This window comes from Theropithecus gelada, chromosome 17 (genome assembly GCF_003255815.1).
Source record: "Theropithecus gelada isolate Dixy chromosome 17, Tgel_1.0, whole genome shotgun sequence".
NCBI lineage: Eukaryota > Metazoa > Chordata > Mammalia > Primates > Cercopithecidae > Theropithecus > Theropithecus gelada.
In genome coordinates this window covers 42,087,172-42,112,523 of record NC_037685.1, presented here as the reverse complement: position 1 = coordinate 42,112,523, position 25,352 = coordinate 42,087,172, and the positions used below count along the sequence as shown (strand labels likewise).

The window sequence follows — 25,352 nt, the reverse complement described above, 5'->3', positions numbered from 1 at the left end:
TGTTCGGAACCTGCTTTCTGCTCTCTTCACTTTTCTTCCCTGTTTCCAGCACTGTGGGCAAAAAGCCTAAGGATGGATTACACCTGGCCAACCCAGCAACAGCCGTGGCCCAAAACAGGAGGCCTGCCCTGGGAAACCCATTTGAGTTCAAAGGAGGGTGTCTAAATATGCTTGTCTTGAGCCCCGTGCATTGGACCTTGCACTGCAGCCTTCCAACTTTAAAAGAAATTTCAGAATCCTCAGAGCCTCTGCAGGGCTCAAATTTTCTTTTGCAGATCAGACCTGGTGAAGAGGCTATTTGCTGTTCAATCCTAGGCTAGCTTTCTGCCTTTCACCTAGTGTTTGAGGTTAAGAGAAAGCAGAAAAGAGAGACTGTAAACTGATCAACACTGCGTGGGCATCTGCCTCACCCAGCTTTGGGAGTCGGGGGAAGAGCCAGCCACAGGTGCTTGAGTGCAGGTGCCCAGGTGTGAGCGGCCAGGTGCAGATGCTCAGGTGTGGCAGCAGGGAGTGCACTTGGCCCATCTGCCCTGGGGAGGGCCAGCTCCCGACAGAAATAGGCCAGAGGTCAGTCTCAGGAAATGCTTGGAGCAGCCAGCAGGGTAGGGCCAAGTCATGATACACCTAGGAGTGGGAGGGGAGGCCTCTTTGGGAATTACCTGGTTTATCATTTAGCTGTTGGGGTGGGGAAGAGGTGGGAAAGACAGAAGGCTCTCCTAGGAATTGGCAGGCAGCCAGGACAGAAGTAATGGCAGCCCACTTGTGCTAGAAAGGCAGGCAGGACTTGATAGCTCAGAGATTCTCTCCTGGGCTGGGAACCACATCAACAAGTACAAATCGCCATTGCCCTGGAAGGAAATGGCTCAGGTTTTTCCCAGTAGCTCCACGCCTAGGCACCCCCACCAGTGGTTTGGACATTTCGCTCTATTAGCTCTTCTGCTCAGTGGCCCATTCTGCTAGCCACGGCTCACATTTACTCAAGTTATGAAAAAGGTTAATTTTCCCATATTGAGTTTCTCTGCAAAAGCTGCTTTCAGTTGTGACCAGTAAGTTCCGTTGTCACCAATATGGGTACAACTGTTGTCACCCTGATATCCTGAGGCCATGATACTAAAAGTGTGAGCGCAGATCAGTGTCATTGCCATCAACTACAAGCTTGCTAGAAAGAAAACTCACCCTACACTTCCAGAATCAGAATCTGCATTTTAACAAGGCCCCCCAGGGAATCCTGTTCACACTGAGTTTTGAGAAGCTCTGTTCTAAGATATTACTCCAATCCCCAGCAAGCCAAACCGATCCTTTTCTTCGCATAATCAGAACGCTCGGTTCCAGTACTCCAGATACCAGCCATAGATAAAGCACGTTGTTCTCTCATTTCCCTTTAACCTTATCTAAAGCACTCAATTTCCTCAACCCTTAAGTCCTCATCTGTAAAATGGGAGAGATAATCCTGCTTAATTTAAGATGATTAAGTTGAATATTAAACTAGAATTTGTCCTACAAATTGTGCATCATGATTGGAATATTCAATTTTCTTATTACTCTGTGTCCTGACTCAATAACTGGGTTATACACTCCTGAAAACAGGACAATCTCTTCTCTACCTCTTTCTTTATCTTCCCTATGTACTGAAATATAGCATTCTGCCCATAATGAGGTCGACTATTTGACATTTACAAAAATGTCCCTTGGAATCCCCCTGCCAAAAAAAAAAGATCGAATTTCAATTTATGACTCCAAGCACAAAGAGATCCTGTCACTTTGACCTAATTCTCTGAGGTTCATCCCTCTAAATAATTGTATTGTCTCCATCTATAAAGCACTCTGTTACTATGACAACGCACACATAATTGCATGTGTAAGTGGTTGAGGGTGGCTGTACAAGTCAGACTCCTTTCCACCAGAAAACATTCTCTCTTCCCAAATGTTACTCTCTCAGATTTGCACCAAGACCCTAGAAGTTTCTTAAACTTCCATATGCTTTATGGACACTATAGAGCAATTCCAGGAAACACTGATACAGTAGCAAAACTATTGGGAGAGGAAACTGGATGGAGATCTGGGTCCCAGTTCAGAGTCTGACACCTAATTTGCAACATAATTTGGCACAGGGCACTCAACTATTCCGGACCCTAAACCCTTCTATTGAAAGGAAAATGAGGGAACAATATGTGTTCCTATGGCTCAGTCCCTCCAAGATTCTGTACTATTCAGAGTTGATTTTAAGTGTCACTTAACTGAAATTATCCAACAAACCTTCATGTCATTAAACATTAATATGGCTCTTTTTATATGGCTTGGTTCCTATGGCTCAATCCCTATAAGATTCGGTACTATTCCGAGTTGATTTTAAGTGTCACTTAACTGAAATTATCCAACAAACCTTCGTGGCATTAAACATTAACGCAGCTCTTTTTATATGGCATGGTTCATTATCATGCCAATAAATGATTAATCGTAACTCTCTGTCTTGACCAATAATTTTGCCGGGCTTTTATGATTCACAACGTGCTCTGTTGTAATGCTACCTCTTGAAACTGACATCCTAGCATTTATTGTTTTTTATTACTTCCCTAATGTGGCTTTCAAAAGAGACACCAAGTGACATATTTTTAGAAGGGGTTTAAAAGTTTGATGGGGTAGAAGTAAACGTTGCTTATCTCAACTGGCAGCAGAGCCAGGCCCCAGGGACCAGCGCTTCTGTGGACTTGGCCTTTTGAGCAGCAGACCCAGCAATGAATGATCCGAACAGCTGTGTGGACAATGCAACAGTTTGCTCTGGTGCATCCTGTGTGGTACCTGACAGCAATTTCAATAACACCCTAAGTGTGGTCCTAAGTACGGTGCTGACCATCCTGTTGGCCTTGGTGATGTTCTCCATGGGATGCAACGTGGAAATCAAGAAATTTCTAGGGCACATAAAGCGGCCGTGGGGCATTTGTGTTGGCTTCCTCTGTCAGTTTGGAATCATGCCCCTCACAGGATTCGTCCTGTCTGTGGCCTTTGACATCCTCCCCATCCAGGCCGTGGTGGTGCTCATTATGGGATGCTGCCCCGGAGGAACTTCCTCCAATATCTTGGCCTATTGGGTCGATGGCGACATGGACCTGAGGTAAGATTATCTATCTACACCTCTAACTACTCAATCACCTTGGAGTAATCCTTCCAGAAGCCTATGGCATACTGAATGTCCAACTGATTTGCTACCCATCTAAAGTATGACTAAGGAATTAAACAGGACAGAATAAATGCATTCACATGCCTTCTAGCACAGCTGTTTAGCTATTTGAATTGGGGGATTTATATTTTGTGTTTGTGTTTTTAAATCTAACTCAGTTAACAGGGAGTTGCATAATTGCTGTTGATCTCTAGGAAAAGATTCAAAGCTTTTTTTAAAAAGTAATCTTTTCCAAACCACAAGCTGCAGCTGAGGAGGTTTATCCTGTTGGTAGCAGGGGAAAAAAAAAAAAAGGAAAATACACTTTCTTTGTAATGATGAGGAGCTCTGGGTGCAATCAGAAAATAAAACTGTTTGTCAAACATTAGAACCTCTAGTGAGACAGTGATCAACTCCATCAAATATAGCCAGTTCTTTGGGCAAACACTTTCCTGGTATAAAACCTAAGGAAGAGTTCATATATTTGTTTCACCTCTACTGGCATTAAAAGTGGGGGAAAAGCCTACAGCAGCTTTTTTTAAAATTATGCTTACCTTACTATGAAATAAACAGAAAATGGTTTCTCCACTTCCCACAAAGTAATCTAAATTGCAATGTTTGCCCAATTCATCCTGTGCCAGTCTGAACTAGCACTGGAAAAAAAAAAAAAAAAAAAACACTAATAGAAATAAGATGAAGCATTAATGTGACGAGACTGAGAAATTTAATGCTGAAAGTTGAATAGACAAATGTCTTTTTTCTTAGCTCATAATTCCTCATTTCCCTTGAAAGGTATGCATTTCCTTCTGCAAACCATCCAGGTGCTAACGCAACGTGTGCTTATTAAATACTGTACAGTATGCAATTAGCTCTGTTCATCCCCAGCTACTACAGGCAGAGGAGAGAAGCACAAAGTGTAGAAATGTAGCCACTGGATTGATAGAGTACCCAGTGAGCACTTAGGAACCTGCTGTCTCATTTCAACTGGTGCAGGTTTCTCCAGAAGCTTTGGAAAAGTCATACAAACCCTATACCTTCACATGGCTTAGTCTTTTACATAAGAAAGCACATGATATCCACCATGCAATTGCTTTTTTTTTTTTTTTTTAATTTAAGGAAAGCCCTATAAAACAACAAAGGATGGCAAGTGCTATTCAGATTTAGTTAATCTGTGAACCACAATATAGCAATAAGGTCTTTTTAGACTTCGATTTAGTTTGACCTGGACACTGATACACAGAAGTGAGAATTGTAAATGCCAGCAACTATTACACTGAGAAAAGTGAGCTACATGGAACAATGGGCCTTGACCTCCGATAAACAGCTTTCTCATAATATTTGTAACTTTTAATGCAGAGGAGTTTTGTACCTCAATGTAATGCCACACATGGAACCCTTTTATAAGACAGAAAAAAATGTGTGTGGTGCTGGACTATTAGGTTGTTGAAATGAATTCTCTTCTGTCAGCTAAAAACAGTAAGATATAACCTAAAAGCTCCAAGTTACATTTTTCTGTGGTTTTAAGGAAATCTTATTTCTCCTGAAACAGGAGATGATTATGTAATCCTGTCTACCTATCATAACAATTCCTATAAATTATTTTTTCAATAAGAACTAAAAGTAGAATATGAAGCCTTGGTAGAAACCTCCAGCTAAACCCGTGCAAATGAATTCTTCCAGCAAGTCAGAATAAGCCCTATAACGCAACATGGAGCAACCTCACGTATCCAGAGCTCAACAAGACCCAATAAAAGACACTGCACACCCAAAATAAATTTCACTTAATCTCATAAACACTCCTCATGCAGGACCTACATAACTATTTTTATTCTAAATCTCTGTTGTGCTATTTTCCAGAAATGAGAAGTGGGGAAGGAAGCAGAGTGTTAGGAAGGGCAAAAGAGCAGATCAAAATACCTACAAAGCAAAGCAGACACTGACAACACACAGCCATCTCTCTATCGCTTATTCTCTATCACATATTCTCTCTTCATTATCAATTATTCTCTCTGGTTTCTATAGCACTTATTCTAGTCTCTGGTCTCTGTGTCACTTATTCTACAAACACAAGAAGTTGTCACTGTATTTTAGAATAACCGATAATCATGTTTGTCAGGATGGGTCTTAATCATTGAGAAGAAGTTAAATTATACTGCTATGTAAGATGATGATATTATGCATTGTGTGTTAGGAAAACAATATTCCAATAGTTCTTTAATACAAATTAATTAAAAGAGTAGAACCTGAGTTATTGGGTAACAGTTTTCCAAAACTTTTTATTCTTCTGGATTAAGAATTGGATAACTAAAGACTTTTGATAATTTATTTAGATACAATCCTATCTAACATTTATATTTCCAATTGTATATGCTTGGAATTTTACCTTCTCCATCTCCACTTGAACTCTAGCAATGGCAAGAAGACATGACTGTTTATATTAACAGGCAGCTCCACTAATTGAGCTAATGCCACACAATGCCAGCAAAACCATTCCACCTGATTTTAACTCTTTTGGTTATGGTTCTTGGGAGAAGAAACCAAAACATTTCCCTCTCACCCTATCATCTCTTATGAACCTGGAAAGCCACTGCATTTTGCAATCTCTGGTGACTTTGAAAAATAAAAAATAATAGACAATAATCTTTGATCATTGGAATTCAGCAAGTACTATTTCAGCTCCTTCTCTGACCACTCCCAGCCTGGAAAGTTGTTTGTGAATCTGATTGGTGCACATATATTTTCACCTAAGTTACAGCTGTGCCATGGACATCACATGCACAAAAAGATCAGGGAGAAGAGAAGGTGACATTTCAGGTGAATCTGCTGGTGGCTAAAACCCATAGTTGAGGGGACACAGAAACCTCTTATGTCCTTTGTGTCTGCTCTCTACCCAGACGCAGGCAAATATCCGGTGTCTTCATGCTTCTTAATGGCCTCAGTCACATCATGCAAGGACTTCTCATTTCCTTTCTTTGGCTTCCTCTTTGGGGAATCCATTCTTATGCATCCTTCTCCCAGTTGCCCCCGATTCCTTCCCTGCCACCTACTTTCTACATTCCTTTTTATTATTTTATAGACTTTCCTACCACATCCTTTGTTCTTTGGCCAAATGCTGTTAGATTTTTCAGCTTCCAGTGTAGCATTCACTGATATTTTAGATATTCAAGAAACCTGACCCTCTGGCTAATCACAAATTCACAGCAATAAATCCTTCCTATGTCAACCCCTAAATGTCTCCTGTCTACTCTGGGAGACCTAACCCAAAACCATTTGGCTTTTTCCTTTATTCTCCCTCAAAGTAACCAAAAATTGTTTCTCTCCAGTAGCATTTATTTTACTAGCTAATATTTATTAAACACTAGTACATGCCATGCACAGTGCTAAGTACTCAAAATACGTTGGTGTATTTCATCCTCCCAAGAATCCTCTAGAGTTAGTACTATTATTTTCTGCATTTGGCAGATAATAAAGTTAAGATTCATAACCTTGACCAAGGTCATTGAGTCAATGTATGCCTGAATCAGAATTGGAATCATTCAGATCTACCCACAACCCCATATGCAGGCTCATCAGCTTTCTCTACACTCTTTCCATCACTTTTCATTTCTCCAATTTCTAGCACTGCCTATATACACTACATTAGATCCTTCACACTTGGTATTTTACTTCTAATATGATTACAGTCTTTTACATTGCTTAACACTGATTTCACTGAATTCCTCAACATTCACTAAATTTATATTGATTCTTTCTTTTATTTCCATACACGCGAAAGAAAATCTCCCTGGCAAGTCAAAATTAAGGCCAAGTGTTTATTCTTTTTTTCTTATACTTTACTCTTTTCTCTCATTCTAATATAAATTCAAGGTAGTATATGTATTTTTTATATCCATGCCTTTTATAGAACTTCAGATTTTTTTGTGTAAGACGATATTTTCTTTTGCTAATTTAGGCTCCTATATTATTTCTTAAAATTCATTATCTGTGAATTGTTTTGAATCTCATTTTGAGTGATTTGATTTTGTTATTGTATTCATTCAAATAGCATCAACTTCCAGCCACCTATTCGTCTGTTCATCTGCAAGGTCTCTTCATCAAGGGTCCTCACAAGTCTAAACCTTTCCTTCTCCAAATCCTCTTTTGTCCTTCATCACAATCCTTAAGAAACTGCTCTCAACAAACTCAAAATTATGATACAACATCATAGATTGTCGTAGCAATATTCAGAATTAAAAGTTTGTCAAGGATCTTCGAAAGAAAACCAAAGACAGAAAAAGACTTCCTTCTTTAACATTTTCTCACATTTTAAAACAAAAATTCTCAGACTTCTCTTCACTGGGATCCAGTTAATAAACCCTCCTCACTTCCCCACCAGACTCCCACCACACTCTAGAAAAAAATATTGGATGCACAGAAACAAAAGTGATTTTATTATAGGGACAACTTTAAATCCATTCTAATATATTTTAAAAAATAAAAGATAAAAAAGAGAACCCTGAGAGAAGGGAGGAAGGAACAGAGAAAAAAATCACCTTCAAACTCCAGTACTTTCATTATAAGTAGGACAAAGTACTGTTAATAACAAATTAACTTGTTTGTCTGGTGTACAATTCTGCCTTAGCATCTCTTTTACACCTAAATTAAGTTAACCTATAACCAGAATAGATTGAACTGCTCAGAGTTTTAAATACATCCACAGCATTTGTTACTGTTATAATATTTTAGCTCTACTAAAACAAGTATTTTTATCCAAATTATTTAAACCTATTTTAAATGAGGTCGTTCTGGTTAAAAATAAATATATTATTAGAGAAGTTAAGCTCTCTGATGAACTTTGTCCCACCCTGTGTTTTGCCAAATGTGTAAATTTATCTACAAACCTTGAAACGAAATTTCTCATTGTTAGCTCCTTTCTTAGTATAGTGTGTTGTTGTTGTTGTCGTTGTTGTTGTTGTTGTTGTTTTGGGGGGCAGGTAATATAAATATTTAGCATTTTCTTTCAAGTACACACATAATACCCTTAAGAAATTACTACTCTTGACTACCTCAATGACGACCTGTTGGGAGAAGGGCCTTTCAGATAAATTTCTCATTTCTCTAAGTTTCCTGATTCTATTTGGTGGAACACAAAATACCACAAACATGGTAACATAAATGATCACAGCAGAGAGATGCAGGGTGCAGAGGCTCCTGCCTGTAATCCCAGCACTTTGGAAGGCCTAGGCAAGCAGATCACCTGAGCCCAGGAGTTTGAGACCAGGCTGAACAACACGGTGAAACCCCATGTCTACAAAAAATGTAAAAATTAGCATGGCATGGTGGCTCGTGCCTGTAATCCCAGCTACTCGGGAGGCTGACGTGCAAAGATCACTTGAGCCCAGGTTTCAGTGAGCCAAGAGAGTGACCCTGTACTCCAGCCTGGGTGACAGAGATAGACCCTATTAAAAAAAAAAAAAAAAATGGTAGTAGCAACCAGCTCTTAATAGAGTGCTTTGCGTTGTTCTAAGTGCTGGACACCGTTGGCTCATCCTATCCTTACAGCCATTTTAAATAAGGAAACTGGTAAAGAGAAGTCAACTAAATTACTCAAATTAACACACTAAGTGGCACGGCACCGCCTGCTTTCAGCCCAGACACTGTGTGGCTTTAGAGCTCAGCCTTTAAAGGCAGAGAATGTATGCTGTGTACAGATCACCTCGAAGAGGACCAGGAAGACTCACTCCCCAGAAATCTTTCTTTGACCCACTGTCTTAGTACTAGAGATAGCATGATTTGGCATTAATTTCTCCATGTAGAGAGCCTGCTCAGCCAGACCCTCTTACTGAAATAAAACGCTCTGAGCAGGGATGATACCAGACACTAGTTCTTCTGAACACACATTTGCTAAATTGTCAGTGACTTACTCAGTGCTAAGAATTCAGGTCTACCCTGCCTGCTTGCATGCTTTCTTTTGATTTTTAAGTCAGTTTCCTCTTCTTTTATCAAGCTAGGGTCACTTGGGCAGTAATTTTTCTGCTTTATGGCAGTACACCGAGGCCTCCTCCCTTGGACATGCATTCTATTCCAGGGGCCCAGGAAGGCCGGTTCCGTCTCAGCATGGTCAGACACATGCAGCCCTGATGGTGTCAGCTGCTTTAAATGTGCAGCCCTGATGGTGTCGGCTGCTTTAAATGTGTTTGCTTTTCTTTGATTCAATGTTTGAAGGATGGCACACCCAGCAAACCTTATACATTGTTTAATGATGATTTTTAACCCATTGTTTAATACTGTTTCTGACCCTTAAGAATAAAAGGGGAGGGAAGGATGGCACAAGGCAAAGTGGAAAGACACCAAATATGGCCCATTGTGCTCAAGGCTAGGCCCTGAATACACTCCAGCACATGTGTATTTCTGTTCATTACACCAGATGATGCTATAGGTTGAGACAGATTCTTGCAGGACTTCCTTATCATGAATCGAAAATAAAAATAGTCTCCCATTCTGGAGGTTGTTTGTCTACTCTGTTGATAGTTTCCTTTGCTGTGCAGAAACTTTTTAGTTTAGTTATATTCCAACAAAACAACAAACAAACCCATTAAAATGTGGGCAAAGGACTGGAACGGACGCTTTTCAAAAGAAGTCACACATGCAGCCAACAATCATATGAAAAAAAGTTCATCATCACTGATCATTAGAGAAATGCAAATCAAAACCACAATGAGATGCCGTATCACACGAGTCAGAATGGCTATTAATAAAAAGGCAAAAATTAACAGATGCTGGCAAGGTTACAGAGAAAAAGGAACACTTATCTTCTGTTGGTGGGAGTGTAAATTAGTTCATCAATTGTGGAAAGCACTGTGGCAATTCCTCAAAGACCTAAAAACAGAAATACCACTCAACCCATCAATCCCATTACTGGGTATATACCCAAAAGAATACAAATCGTTCTGTTATAAAGACACATGCACACATATGTCCATTGCAGCACTATTTACAATAGCATACGCATAGATTCAACCTAAATGCCCATCAGTGGTAGACTGGATAAAGAAAATGTGGTACATACACACCATGGAATACCATGCAGCCATAAAAATGGACGAGATCATGTCTTTTGCAGGAACATGGATGGAGCTGGAGGCCATTATCCTTAGCAAAGTAACACAAGGACAGAAAACCAAATACAGCATGTTCTGACTTACAAGTGGGAGCTAAATGATGAGAACACATGGACACACAGAGGGGAACAACACACACTGGGGCCTATTGGAGGCTAAAGGATGGGAGGAGGGAGAGGATCAGAAAACATAACTAATGGGTACTAGGCTTAATACCTAGGCGATGAAATAATCTATATGACAAACCCCGTGACACAAGTTTACCTATATAACAAATGTGCACATGTACCCCTCAACTTAAAATAAAAGTGAAATTAAAAAGTAAAAATAAAACAGCGTCTTCCCTAGAACACACAGGTGGATGTGTCAATCTGCCCGTTGCCTTTCAGCGTCAGCATGACCACATGCTCCACACTGCTTGCCCTCGGAATGATGCCGCTGTGCCTCCTTATCTATACCAAAATGTGGGTCGACTCTGGGAGCATCGTAATTCCCTATGATAACATAGGTAAGTCGTCCCTCTGCAAGACCGTTGACTGTTACCCTCAAACTCTCTGCTTACCCCCTGCTAGGCTCTCAGACCAGGCTCACACCCAACTGTTATTGCCCTAGCAGGAGTTTCTGCCCGATTTCATTATGAAGTCACCCCTGCGTTTGAAGAGTGTTGGCAGAATGTAAATTCCAAACCTTGACCTTATGGGATCACCTGTCTTTTCTTCAATTTGAATCACCAGGGAGAGGAGCCCCCTCCCCAGCCCTGTCAGTCTGGACTGAGGAGGCTTAAGCTTTGGGGACGTGGGAGCCTCCACCTATTCCTTAACCCAGAGTGTCACTAGTTCATGGTCATAGGATTTTGCATCCAGACACTTGAATTGAAGAAATTTTTTTTTCCTTTGAGATTGAATCTCGCTCTGCCACCCAGGCTGGAGTGCAGCGGCATGATCTCGGCTCACTGCAACCTCCACCCCCTGGGTTCAAGCAATTCTCCTGCCTCAGCCTCCCTAGTAGCTGGGATTACAAGCATGCACTACCACGCCTGGCTAATTTTTGTATTTTTAGTGGGGATGGGGTTTCGCCATGTTGGTCAGGCTGGTCTCGAACTCCTGACCTCAAGTGATCCGCCCACCTCAGCCTCCCAAAGTGGGATTACAGACATGAGCCACCACACCTAGCCTGAAGAAATTTTTAAAAATCACATAACGGTTTCAAAGTAGAGCACTGAGTAAGCAGTCCAGAGTGTCACAATAGAAAACCACTAGATGAAACACACTGTTTCTAACACTCAACTGTGAGCCACACTGTGATGCAAAAGTTGATTTAATGGCAAAGTCTGTATTTCATGCTCCAGGAGTCAAATTTACTAGTAATGACTCTGTCTCATTTCACCCCCATCCCAAAAAACTTATTTTCTGTTTCTGGGGAAACAAATTATAGTGGGAGATTAAGTTATTGTTGTAACTTAGGGACGAGGGTCAAGAGAAGAACAAGAGAGTTCCTGGTATACCAGGAATAGGCATTTCCCATAGAACTATCACGAATAAAAGACAAGATGTAGGCAAAATAGTACAACAATCACCAGGTACACTACACGCTAAATACCTGGATTTTTTTCCCCCCACTGACCTTGGAAACAAATCCCAATGAGCTGCCTTAAAAAGGTGTGGGTTTCCCATTGAAGAAAGCACCCAAGCAAAGGCTAAATGGTGAGCCACCTGGATGCTTATAAGAGGGACTCCTATTGGGATGAGAAGCTGGGCTGAAATGCCTTCCATTTCCAAGAAAGACTGCTTCCATGATTTAGTGTGATTGAGGAAATATACAACTGAATTAGAACAAACTTTGTGAATACTAATTGGGGATGATCTGTATTACAATGTTTGTAGCCTCTTCTCTCTCTCCTACTCTTACCATTACCATTAGACCATAAAAAAGAATTGTCCTCCTTGATATGCCCTATTCAGTGTGTTTTTTTTGATATACAAGATTCTTCTGACCCCTGGAGAGAACCTTCATATCATATATAACCTCCTGACAACAGACTTTAGGGTGACCCTCCATGACCACCTGTCTTTGCCTTCACGCTGCTTGACTCTCTAGCTGCTCTCTCAGTGGATGCCTCCCACAGAGCTAAAAACCATAGTTAATGTGAGTGGTAACTATTATATCCCTCTCAAAGAACCTGCCTGCTGAGTGAGGAATTTCGATTCCACATTACTCACTATAATAATTTAATAATTTAAGCCATAAAATATTCTCTTTTTGATATACATTCCCTTCTGGAAAATGGCTCATGGAAATACTGAATAATTCTAACTACAGTATGAAAGACTTATACCATATTCTGTAATGTAAATAAATTTTGAAATAAGGAGAAAATGAAAAATCAATCAGCACCTCAATGGAGGAAACAGTCATCATAAAAGAGGTCAAGAGTGAAAAGAAAAGAAAAGAAAAATAGGAAGAGAGAAAAGAAAAGGGAAAAAGAAAGAAGTTTCAAAAACAAAGATATTGTTATATGTAAAATGTTTATTCAGAAACAGAATGCTTGTTCCTCAGTACTGCAAGGAAAAATCAGCATTCAGACCAGAAGTTTTCACAGCAAGGCAATTTTACTTTCTGCAGAAAGAGTGCTCCTCGCAGATGAAACAATGGCAAGAGCACACCTGAACAATGGAGGGAAGTAATTTGTATCCCTTACGCAGCTTGTCCCAACTACTGTGTCTCTCTCCATTGACTGGAACCAGACCTCACAATCTAAGCTAAAACTTGACTGGCTAATAATTTAAAACTTTTCTAAATAGGTATAGGCAATAGAGAACAAAGGAAAAGAGGAAGTCGCTTGTGAAAGGACTTAGAAAAGTAATAATATTTCCAAATAAGGAAGGGTCATACACTGTGAGCTACAACATGCCTGTGAGCATGTTCAGCACAAATAACTTGGTTAAAATACAAGGACACAGAATGTACTTATTCCTTTATATCTAACAGCTACATAGAATAGGGCTTAACAAAGAGTTATTAGCACAAAGCAAGGAGGCTTAAAGGAAGTTAGTCTTTAAAAGAAATTATTTCTAATGTTTATTATTATTATTATTATTTTCCTTTAACAAGAAGGGAAACTTTGAAGAGGAAACTTTTTACTTCCTACAGATATTAACCCTGTGCCCAGGCCTCCAAGCTCATCTTTTTGCGTTGGTTTTTCTAGTTATTTAACATAGAAAATAAATGAACTGACTGCTTCACAAGATGTTATCACTGCTTTCTAAATTGTGGCTCAGGGTAATTATTTGCCCAGGGTCACTAGGAAGCTGGAATAGCCCACAGTCTATTCTCTACACAGCTCTATGGGCAGACATATTTGGCACAACTTCATGCTCCAGTGATCCAGTAAACACCTGAAAGCCCCCTCAGATGCTGACATCTGGATGGGGAGGAGGCAGACCATGCAGCTGGTACCACTAAAATAAAACTACTGCTGCAAATTGTTGTACTCACTCCTCTCTACTCCACATTTGTGTCTTGTGCCAAGAAGTTTATAGCCATTTCATCATTTAATTATCACAACAGCACTGTGAGGCAGACATAACTCTGCCCATTTTACAAATAAGGAAACCAAAGCTTAGAGGGGTTCAACGTCTTACACAGTTCCCACAGTTTGGGAATACTGAAATGTTTAGCTCCAAATCTATCTGACTCCCAGTCCCACCACATGAATCCATTCACCACCACTCTCTTTCATTCTCATTCTTCTTTCTACCTTTCCTTCCTCTAATATCAACTGTGTAAACTTGGTTAAAGACCAAGTTACGGATTCAATGTGTAACCATGAGTGGATGCTTTTTCATCTACATAGACAGGCACTTTACAGGGGGAGCATCAGCATATAAGGCATACATAAAACAAACAGAGCCTGGGGAAATAAAAGAACAAGATTATCGGCCCACTGGAGACCAAAGTTAAAACATCCACCTCTACAAGCAGGAGCCACACACTGTGGGTGTAAAGAAAAACAGAGCCCCTTTCCCAGTCAACCCCAGGTCCCTGAAAAACTTCACCTGGCCTCATCTGGTCAGGAAAGGAAAACCAATTCTGCCATGGATTTTGGCAGGTGGTGCTGCTTGTGTGTCATCCCATTGGCTTGGGCTGCCTCAAAGAGATGAAGACTCTTAGCAGGAGGGGCCAAACAGAATCAGCACATTAAAATATAGGACGAAAACCTAACCACACTAACATTCCAAGCACAGGACTTGCACCTAGATTTAAGCTACCACATCACAAACAAGTCATATATCCAGATGGTTTTAAGACCTACAAACTTCAAAAATTTAGGCAATGGTCTAAAGACCCAGGACAGGGTGTTTCCTCCTTGTATTCACCTGTCCTCTTATTGCTATAAAGAATTACCTGAGACTGGGTAATTTATAAAGAAAAGAAGTTTAGTTGGCTCACAGTTCCACAGACTGTACAGGAAGCACGGCAGGGGAGGCCTCAGGAAACTTACAATCGTGCAGAAGGTGAAGGGGAAGCAGGCACCTTCTATATGGCTGGAGCAGGAGAAAGAGAGTAAAGAGGGATGTGTGCACACTTATAGACAACTAGATCACATGGGAACTCACTATCACAAGAACAATAAGGGGGAAGTTTGCCCCCACAATTCAATCACCTCCCACCAGGCCCCTCCTCCAACAGACCCCTCCTCTAGTTGTAATCCTCCAACTGGGGATTATAATTCAACATGAGATATGGGTGGGGACAGAGAGCCAAACCATATCACTCCCAAAACAGCAGGATGCAAGGATACCCAAGAGAGGGTTTTCTGGGTCATCTCAGCAGTGCATGTGTCAAGGCCTCTCTTTCACATTCTTTTTTCCATTATTCCCTCCTTACTCTCCCGCATTTATCTTTTTTCCTACTCTGAGTACCCTTAGTCATTATTTAATTCTGCCAACTAATTTCTGTGCAAAAGTCATCACTGACCCTTATATTGCCAGGAGGGCTAGAAGACTGCAAGGAAATTATGTTTTCATCATTATTGCATTCACTTTAAATTAATATCTATTGCCTTGGATTCTAGAATCTGTTTTCCAGTCCTAGCTCACTCTACCTAGTTCAATCAATACTATGCAACATCCACTCTCAGAATGTCACCGTTCAATATCACTTTCTTATACTGCTTTAAAAGGATGTTTGAAAAAGAAACAACCTACGAAAAGTTAGAAGTTGTTGGTGCTAAATTATATGAAATCAGCTATTGGACAAATGAGTGTTAAATAACATGGAGAAACAAACCATATGATGCAAGAACAGCAGTAAATTTAACGTAGTGAAATTGAAGTATGACTCTTTTATCTGGCCGGATGAGCATGTTACTGCAAAGAACTATAATTACATGAGAGGTCGTCAAATATATTATCTCATGGAAAATTTAAAGCACGCTTTCTCAACTTATATTCTCACCTCTCTGCTGTAAATTTGAATAACTAAAGCTAGTTTTAACCAGAAGTCATGAGATGTCAGAACACCTGGTGATCTTGAGCTAATTTTGGACATTTTCTTTCATTTTACAATATTTTAAATTTATTTTTTATTTCTACTACCATGAACTAGCAAACACATGTAAAATATCATCTTTGTATGCCATACACACACATACACACACACACACACACACACACAAAAAAAAAAACCTTGGTGAGCTATTCTTCCTAGAACTATAAAGATCCAAAGACTAAAGAAGTCAAGACTCTGACAAACTGAAGCTAACATATACTGGCAATATAAGAAACTCTAAAAAATTAATGCAGAATTTAGTGAAAGAATTTATAACATTGATATTATCATTTATCTACCAATAATATTAAATTATTTACTGGAGTGGGTGAAGAAGTAGAGTGAGTGTGTGTGTGTGCATGTGTGTGTGTGTGTGTGTGTAATTCTGTATACTGTTTTGTGTATTCAAGAAGGAAGACTGCAATACTACTTAAGCCTTCTTCAGGCTGTTTGTTCTTCTGTGTTTCTCTTTCCTGTGTCACCTGTTCTGCTGATGACATTGCCCTTCTGTCATCTTTAGGTACGTCTCTGGTTGCTCTTGTTGTTCCTGTTTCCATTGGAATGTTTGTTAATCACAAATGGCCCCAAAAAGCAAAGATCATACTTAAAGTAAGTATCCCAGTTCACACCGTTAAATGTTCCACCATGACAATCAAAACGATAGGGTTTTCCATCCATGAAATGCTTTTATTCTCATTATATGATTACTGTTGAGTGGAGGCCTGAAGTCATCAGCCATGCAGTCTTCTCTTTTAGAATGCCCTTCTTTATATGTGTGTAGAGGAGAGAGCTGGGATCTTACTGTGTTGCTAATGCTATTCTTGAACTCCTGTGCTCAAGTGATCCTCCCAAAGTGCTGGGATTACAGGTATGAGACACTGCACCCAGCCTAGCATACCCTTCTTTATTGCAGTCACAGGAAAAATTTCTACCCATTCTTTAAGACACTCAACTGAACTATCACCTCCTGATTGTACTCTATTCTGTCCTCACCACATATTACTGTTATCTCTGTTATGTGAATTTGTGTTATACAATATATCTAAATGGCTTTCTTAGAAAATAGAACTTATCTTTCTTATGTCTGTATCCATATGGCCATTTCATTGCTGGCAATCAGTAAATGCTATTTATATAGTAACTATTCACTCCCCTTCACTAACTATATTCTAGCTAGATGATCTGGATGTAGTTGTAGATAATATAGATAGATTCTGCTGCTCAGGGGGCAAAGTAAGTCCATTGTATTCCTTACTTTTCTTGACAAAAAATATGTTTATAATCTCCAAATTTTGTTTTAAATGTGAAAAGGAGAAAAAAAATAGCAACAGTGCTTTTCATTTGCTTATACCTTTTTTAAAGTTGTATAGAGTTCTATACCCATTTTCTCATCATCATAACAATCATAAAAGGAAGCTGGGGCGAGATTTTATCCCCAATTACAAATGAAGAAACTACAGTTCAGAAAGTTCGTGATTTACTGAAGGAAACAGAATAGGAGTAGTTGAATCCGGAGGCCAAGTCTTCCAGGTTCTCATTGAAATGGGCTGTCTTTTTGTTCTGACAAGGATAATTTGCAAGCCAGAAAATATTCAGGCTAATTGCAAATGGATGCTACTTGTCCTGTTGTGTAATTAAAGCTTAAAGCATGGGACAAGCACCAGGATTTCCAGTGGCCTGATTGCAGCCTCCCGGCTAGAAGCACATAGAAAGACAATTTTACCATCACTTTCCCCAAGGGCAAGGAGACTGCTGAGGTTTCGTCTCTGACGAGCATACCTGGATTTGCTTTGACTCATGATTACTTGTTCACTTGTTCCCTTTTTTACAGATTGGGTCCATTGCGGGCGCCATCCTTATTGTGCTCATAGCTGTGGTTGGAGGAATATTGTACCAAAGCGCCTGGATCATCGCTCCCAAATTGTGGATTATAGGGACAATATTTCCTGTGGCAGGTTACTCCCTGGGGTTTCTTCTAGCTAGAATCGCTGGTCTACCCTGGCACAGGTATGGCACTTTAGTAAACCACATTGGGAATTTTAATCTGTAATATCTGTTGTATTCCTTTGCTAGAGTTGCCATAAGACAGAACCACAAACTGAGTGACTTAAACAACAGACTGTTATTGTCTCGCAGTTTCAGAGACTAGAAGTGAAAATGAAGGTGTCATTGGATTGATTCTTTCTGAGGGTTATGATGGAGGGATCCCTTATTGGCCTCCCTCGTGGCTGCAAACAGCCGTCTTCTTCCTGTGTCTTCCCTCAGTGCACATCTCTGTGGCCAGACTCCCTTTTTGATAAGGACACCAGTCATTGGATGAGGGCCCCCTCTAATGAACTCATCTTAACTAATTATATCTGCAATGACCCTGTTTCCACATAAGGTCACATCCTGAGGTGCGGAGTGTTAGGACTTCAACACATGAATTTGGCAGAGAGGGAGACATAATCAACCCAAAACAGCTGCAAACACTGAAGACAGGATCAAAATCCTTAGCCTTTCATCAATCACATTCATCCTATTTCTGAATATGTCATTCTAAATAGGCCCATTCATTCCAAAGTCATGCAAGTCCCCAGAAAGAAAATACTGACTGCCTCTTTTTTGGTCAAAGTATTCTGGACCATTCCACTTTCTGTGCAGATGGGGCTCTTCCACTGCTAAGCATTCTTATTCTCTGAGTGGAGTGACATTAATGAAAGCAGTTGGGCTGCCCTGGAATAGACAAGCGTTCCTCCAGCTGGCAGCAGGGTGAGCTCATCCTCCAAAGGCGCCAAATATTAGAAAGGGTTTTGCACTTCTGGATTTGACACTGGGTAAAAACAATTCTTTTTGACTAATCCATCGAATCCACAGGCAGAGAGAACACAGGTGTAGGGAAAGATGCACGTATGAAGTTGGGAAAGAGAGGAGTGGCAACGGGCAGCGAGAAGGGCACAGTGTTTGAGTCAGGCAGACCTGGGCTTCCCTTCCAATCCTACCACACACCACCCGGGGGACCTCAGGCCCAGCACTCTCTCTTTCTCTGAGTTTTATCATCTGTAGAGTGGGGACAATAATTTCTACCTTACAGACTTTTTGTCAAGATTTAAACATTTTTTTTTTTTGAGACAGGGTCTCACTCTGTCACTCAGGATGGAGTCCAGTGACACAATCATAGCTCCCTGAAGCCTCAGCTCAAGTGATTCTCCTGCCTCAGCCTCCAGAGAAGCTGGGACTACAGGCACACACCACCTTACCTGGCTAATTTTTTTTGTTTTGTCTTGTTTTTTAGAAACAGGGTCTCATTATGCGGCCCAGGGTGATCTTGAACTCCTGGACACTTGGGCTCAAGAAATCCTCCCACTTCAGCCTCCCAAAGTGCTGGGATTACTGGTGTGAGCCACCTGTTTAGCCCAGCCTAAACAAAACAAATTAAACAATAAAACAGCGACAACAAATACCGTATCTTGAGCATTTTCTGAGCTGCTGCCCTGTGCTCTAGACTGTTACCAAAATCATAATTGAAAAGGGTGAAATGAACCCTCTTGGCCACTTACCGAACACTGTGGTAAATGAGCCAACTCTTCATATGTACATATTAAATATATTTATGTATATTATATACAATAGGTGATATGATGTATAATATACCATAATAAGTATTACATTTATTCCATAGAAAGTCATATATTGAATAAGCCTATCTTAAATATATGCATTAAAAGCAGAGACAAGATGCACATTTATGTACTTATTATTGTATCTGCTTGTAATGTTTCACAATAACAAAACAACAGATAAAACATATGCTCTCTTAACATCTTCTTTAGGTGCCGAACGGTTGCTTTTGAAACGGGGATGCAGAACACGCAGCTATGTTCCACCATCGTTCAGCTCTCCTTCACTCCTGAGGAGCTCAATATCGTATTCACCTTCCCGCTCATCTACAGCATTTTCCAGCTCGCCTTTGCCGCAATATTCTTAGGATGTAAGGAATCATGCCAATCCCATTTCATGATGATCTTTGAAAAATCCTGGAGTTGCTAAAACAACATTTTTTTAAAACTCCCCATTCCTGGTGGTGAATTGTACAAATATATGAGAGGAAAAAGCCACCGTCATGTTATCATGACTTTCCAATTGCTGATGAAAAGATGGTAGTTTTACCAAAAGATTCTAGCAAAGATTATTTTTAAGTGAAAAGTAATGGAGGTCAATTCTCTCCATTGACTTTCTTTTCCTGAGTAATTAGGAAGGCAGAGGAACCTGTCCGGACCATTTTATTGTGCGCCTTCCGGCATTCGCCCAGGAACTCAGGATTTGGGATCTTTTTCAAAACATTGTCTTGATATGCTTTATAAATATAGGATATTTATCAGAAAACTGGTACACAAAGAAAATTTAACAGGCTAACTTACAAGGCAGATGTGTGTGTGTGCATATGTGTATACACACACACACATACACACACACACATATATATATTTTAAATACCCATATAATTGAAGTGATTGAAGCAAAAATATTCTTCATGTAAAGTACTAGGTGTAGTTTAAGTAATTCCTACTTCTCCTGTCCTGTGACATGAAGCTCTCAGCGTTTCCCGTCAGGCCCCACCACCCACTGGCCTTCACCTAGTTGAAAATTCTTTCTACATTTTCCTTTCCAAGGGCTGATAATATCTAACCTCTATTTTTACATTTTATTTATTTTTTTATTAAAAAGCTAGTTTTTAAAGCCTCATGACATTTTAATGGGGAATATAAAGTGAAGGCACACAACAAAACTAATGTAAATGTTAAGTCACTAAATGTCCAGAGATACAGTTTGGTTTTGTTTGGTTTTGCTTTACTTTACCTTTTTTTTTTTTTTTTTTTTTTTTTTTTTTTTGTGAGATGGAGTCTTGTTCCGTCACCCAGGCTGGAGTGCAGTGGACTGCATCATTTCATAATGATCTTCTTTGAAGATCTTGGCTCACTGCAACCTCTGCCTAGCAGGTTCACGCCATTCTCCCACCTCAGCCTCCCAAGTAGCTAGGACTACAGGCGCCCGCCACCACGCCCGGCTAATTTTGTGTTTGTATTTTTAGTAGAGACGGGGATCCGAGGCGGGCGGATCGGGAGGTCAGGAGATCAAGACTATCCTGGCTAACATGGTGAAACCCCGTCTCTACTAAAAATATGGTTTTGCTTTACTTTTCTACTTAACTTCATCAACTCTTCAACCTGCCCTCGGATGCGGATCTCCTCTGCACTACTGTCTTGAATGTCATTCTCAAATCAAAGGCTTCCTTTCTAGAATAGAATACTCTGGATCCACTGAAAATATTCCACAGATTTATCGCTACTCCAGGAAGCAGGAGTCCAGGCCTAATTACCTTGTTTTCTGTATAATAACCTTGTTTGTACAGAGCTCTGCTAATTTGGCACACAGTGGGATTTTTCCAAATAATTACTTAATGGTGTCAGTAGATAAGCCAGAGAAAGTGGACTGGTTGATAGAACAATTAAGTAAATGCACTAGTTGAAAACTAACTCCAAAGAGATTGATTAATAAAAAATCAAGTTGAAGGAATGAGGAAAAGGGAGCACTCAAGTCGGTCTTGAAATTTCCCACAGTTATATCAGTAAGTATAAAAATAAGGGCGGAATCTTTGTTAAGTGTATACAATGCCTGGAAACATATTTTGGTGATAAGACTAGGAATCTAAATATTTTTTGGATAAAGGAGAGGAAAAAAAGAAAAGGGAAAAAAGGAAGGATGGGGGAGGGAAGGAGGGAGGGAAGGAGGGAGGAAGGCAGGAAGAGAAGGGGGGAAAGAAAAAGGGATAAATAAGAAGTATAGTTTGGTTAAATGAAATCATTGGCATAAGTTTAAGCTGAAGGACTCTCAGCTCAAAAGAGTTTATAATAAGTGGCGGATCTTCAAATTGACCACAAGCTCAATTAAATTCAATAGTGTGGTTCAGTGGCTTCGAAAATAATATATTACTAGAAGTTCAGGGACCAATCTAAAGGAGATATTGATCTTGGGTTAATAAGATCTTTGAAGCAAGTCATTGTCTCTCTTGGCTGTGTATCATAATGAAAGTTAACATTTATTGAGCATTTACTATTCTTCACAGACCATGCTAGGCATTTAATTTTATCTCATTTAATGTTCACAATTGCCCTATGAGGTAGATAATATTACTATGGCCATTTTATATGTGAGGCATTAGAATTTGAGGGGCCCTATAAGTAGTATTTTCTGTCCTCCTCTTGCCTTTGTGACCAATTGAGAAGTAGAAGAAAAATCAGATATTCAGATAACAAAATAGCCCTTTTACTATGGATAAAACTTAATTGAAAAACATGACTTGAATCTGCAACCAAATGGGCTTGTTGAAACCACCCTTTCCTCCACTGCCTCACACATGTGCAGACATGTACTCACACATACATAGACACCACAGGTCTTGCCTCGCAGGGCAGAGCCTACCCTGATGAGCTGACCTTAAAAATAAGCCGAGAAATGCTTGCTACCAGAGACCAGCAGCTAAACAGAAAAGAGGAAGGCTGATCGCCCATCAGCCGAGTCTCTTCTCTCCGGGAATGAAGATTGAATGAAGGCAGGGAGGGAACTGGAATGTTGTTCTAGTTCAAGTCCTTCTACAGCAGACCATCGAACCAAGGTCCCGGAGGTTGCACTACACCATGTGTATATGTATTAAGAACGAGCACATTAACTGGGATATGGTAGTACACAATAAATCCTCGCTATTGTTCTCATCATTGTCAAGTACCACGTGCAGGGCTGAATGCCCGAAGAAGGCTTGTGGCTGCTCTGAGCAAATGTCTCATAAAGATTTACGCTAGGTCTTCCTGAAGTGCAGTCATCCCTCTCGCCATGAGTAACCATGGAACTAAGAATGGTGATTTCTTTCTCTAAGCAGCCTCCAGTCTACAGAAAATGTGATCTGCCATGTGAATCATAGGTTAGAATCTCTAGGCAAAGTAATTTTGCAGTGTATTATTATAAAATTTACTTAACCACCTGTGTATTGTTTTCTAGTTTATGTGGCATACAAGAAATGTCATGGAAAAAACAAGGCAGAAATTCCAGAGAGCAAAGAAAATGAAATGGAGCCGGAGTCATCGTTTTATAAGATAAATGGAGGATTTAAACCTGATGAAAAGTAGACATCAAGTGGACAAAAGAGACGAGTTCTAAATTACATTCTTAAACCATAACTATATTTAATTATTTGTTTTGGTAGGACAATTGGCAGAAAAGAGTTAAAGTGGAAATCTGAATTTCATTTGAATTCATGTATTGGTTTCAGTACCAAGTGACTGGTGGCCCAATTCTTTAATGGGACAAATATTGTTTCATATATATATATACATAAGTTTTATATATGTATGTATACTCATATAGATACATTGTCATTGAAATATTCCCCCATAATATTCTCAAGCTAAACCTGACATAGGGAACACCGAGAATGAGAACTTCGTCACACCAAAACTGAATTCTTACGCAGAACCTCCTAGCCCAGAGATGAGGACCTGACTTTCTGTATGTTAAAGTAGATGTAATGAATTATTATTATTATTATAGTGGTCAAGATTTTCTTCAGTGTTTATGATTATAAAAATTGACACGAACATCTTTCACTGATATTTGAATCATTATTTTGAAAGCTTTGCAACCCATTTATTTATATAACTATGTTATATAACTATGTAATATAACACGGGCAAATATCTGACTTCTGTATTTTTTAAAAATTGCCTTCTCCAGGGACAGTCCAAAAGCAGAACTGAGAGGAAATTATTACGAAGTAGAATTCAATAACCATATTGGATGCAGGCTCTTAACTCAGCTGGAATATTGCACATCTGTTGCTCTACCTCAGGGGTCCAGTGATACCCACTAGATCTTTCAAGGAAAAACACAATTCTTTCAAGTGGTTTGTATTTGGCAAAGAGCTCTTCAAACCTGGAAGAGGGACTTCCTCAAGGTTTTCCTGTGTGCAGCGGGTCCACGTAGCTAATATGACAACTATTCCGTTCACAGTGACCACCCACAGTAAGCAACATGGTCAGGGAGGTAGCAGGAGGTGCAAAGACAGAAGTATTGGGAGAAACAGCATGACTCTACTGGAGGAATGAATTCAATGGGTGATAGTATAAAATACATAGAAAACACAAGTAACAGAAACCCAGTTGAAATGCTTAATTAGAGCCAATTAGATGTGCAGGAGTAAGTAGCATAAGAAGAATCAAGTCTGGGAGTGATCAGGAAATGAGTATTAAACAGTATTTGAAACAGAGAACATGTCCCAGGGCCCTAAAGTCAGAAGGGCCCCACCAGCCAGGCAAGTTGTTCGGATGCTGTAAGTAGGTGTAGCCAAGGGAAGCCACGAGCATCTGACATATGGCAGCAGGGGTTTCTGGTTGCCGGGGGAAAATAACTTGTTAAGTGCTGAGCTTTCAATTATAAGATCGAATTTAATTTCCTTTCCCTCTTTCTGCAGCAATCAGAGTACACAATCTTATCCACTCGGTCCTTAGTGGTTTTGTTCCATTTTGTGCTGGATATTTTCACTGCCTCATAGAGTCCATTTCAAGTGTTTTGGCTGAAAGGGCTTTTTGCATTTGCATGTTCTGAGTTCAGATCCTGCTGGCGCACCCATGCATTATGGAAACAGGAACTCAACTTAGCTCTTCCAGTAGAGGAATGAGGGATGGATTCTGCTTTTAAAATTCATAGCATTTATCTTTTTATACTAGGTTTCCATTTACAGTTGAATAAGTGCTTCATATTTTTCCATCATTAGACAAATACAAAATGGACTAAATAATTTTAAGAAATAGTGGAGGAGAGGGGGTACAGATTTCCTTCTTAGTGAGTGTCAAAGAATATGCTCCCAATGATGGAAAGGAAGATTTTCAGTCTAGTGGCTAAGTACCTCCTACACATTTCTCATCCCATCAAAAGATAGACAGGTGCACTAAAGGGACCCTGAGAACTCGTATCGTAATTTCAACATACCCAAAATCAAGGGCCCGGATGCCAGCAACTGCAGCAAGCAGGTTTCTCCTCCCTGTTGATCCAGATAGGTGAACGAGACAGAACTTGGCTTTCTTACATGATGCGGTATCTTGTGACTTGTGTCTTTTTCCCTACCGTGCTAGTGGGAAGAAAAATAGTTGAGCTTTCTAAAACGATAGCTCTCTATTTTTAAACGAATTTGAAAAGTCGATTAAATTATGTATTTTATTGCCTCTGTGAGTATCATATTAAATGAATATTTTATTTTAAAGGCTTAAATAAATGAAAATGATTTTTGTAATGTTTGGTCTAGTTGAATCTTTGTGACTTGTGTCAAGATTTTCTCACTGCTCAGTTCTAGAGATACAAATAAGGTGGAGTTTCTCAGATATTAAATTGTTCTTTGAAAAGTGCCTGAAAGAAACTCTTAATTAAACACTCTCGTAATTCGGTCTCCCACTGATACTGACTGGGATTTTCCTCCAGAAATCATACGGGGGAACATTAATTAAAGACTCTTAAAA

The 25,352-nt window shown here is 39.8% G+C and overlaps 1 protein-coding gene across 1 annotated transcript; it reads left to right on the top strand.

Moving 5' to 3' along the window:
- The first annotated feature begins 1,868 nt into the window (after positions 1-1,868).
- Positions 1,869-25,129, top strand: SLC10A2 (solute carrier family 10 member 2). Its single transcript, XM_025364676.1, has 6 exons — positions 1,869-3,112; positions 10,647-10,765; positions 16,328-16,416; positions 17,639-17,814; positions 19,620-19,777; positions 22,843-25,129. Exons 1-6 carry the CDS (start codon positions 2,736-2,738, stop codon positions 22,968-22,970), a joined length of 1,047 nt encoding a protein of 348 aa, XP_025220461.1. The 5' UTR covers positions 1,869-2,735; the 3' UTR covers positions 22,971-25,129.
- The last annotated feature ends 223 nt before the right edge of the window (positions 25,130-25,352 follow it).

Coding starts and splice junctions, on each gene's coding strand:
- SLC10A2 (XM_025364676.1), top strand. CDS start 2,736: ATGAATGATCCGAACAGCTGTGTGGACAATGCAACAGTTTGCTCTGGT. Junction 3,113..10,646: donor GATGGCGACATGGACCTGAG/GTAAGATTATCT, acceptor GTTGCCTTTCAG/CGTCAGCATGACCACATGCT. Junction 19,778..22,842: donor TGCCGCAATATTCTTAGGAT/GTAAGGAATCAT, acceptor ATTGTTTTCTAG/TTTATGTGGCATACAAGAAA.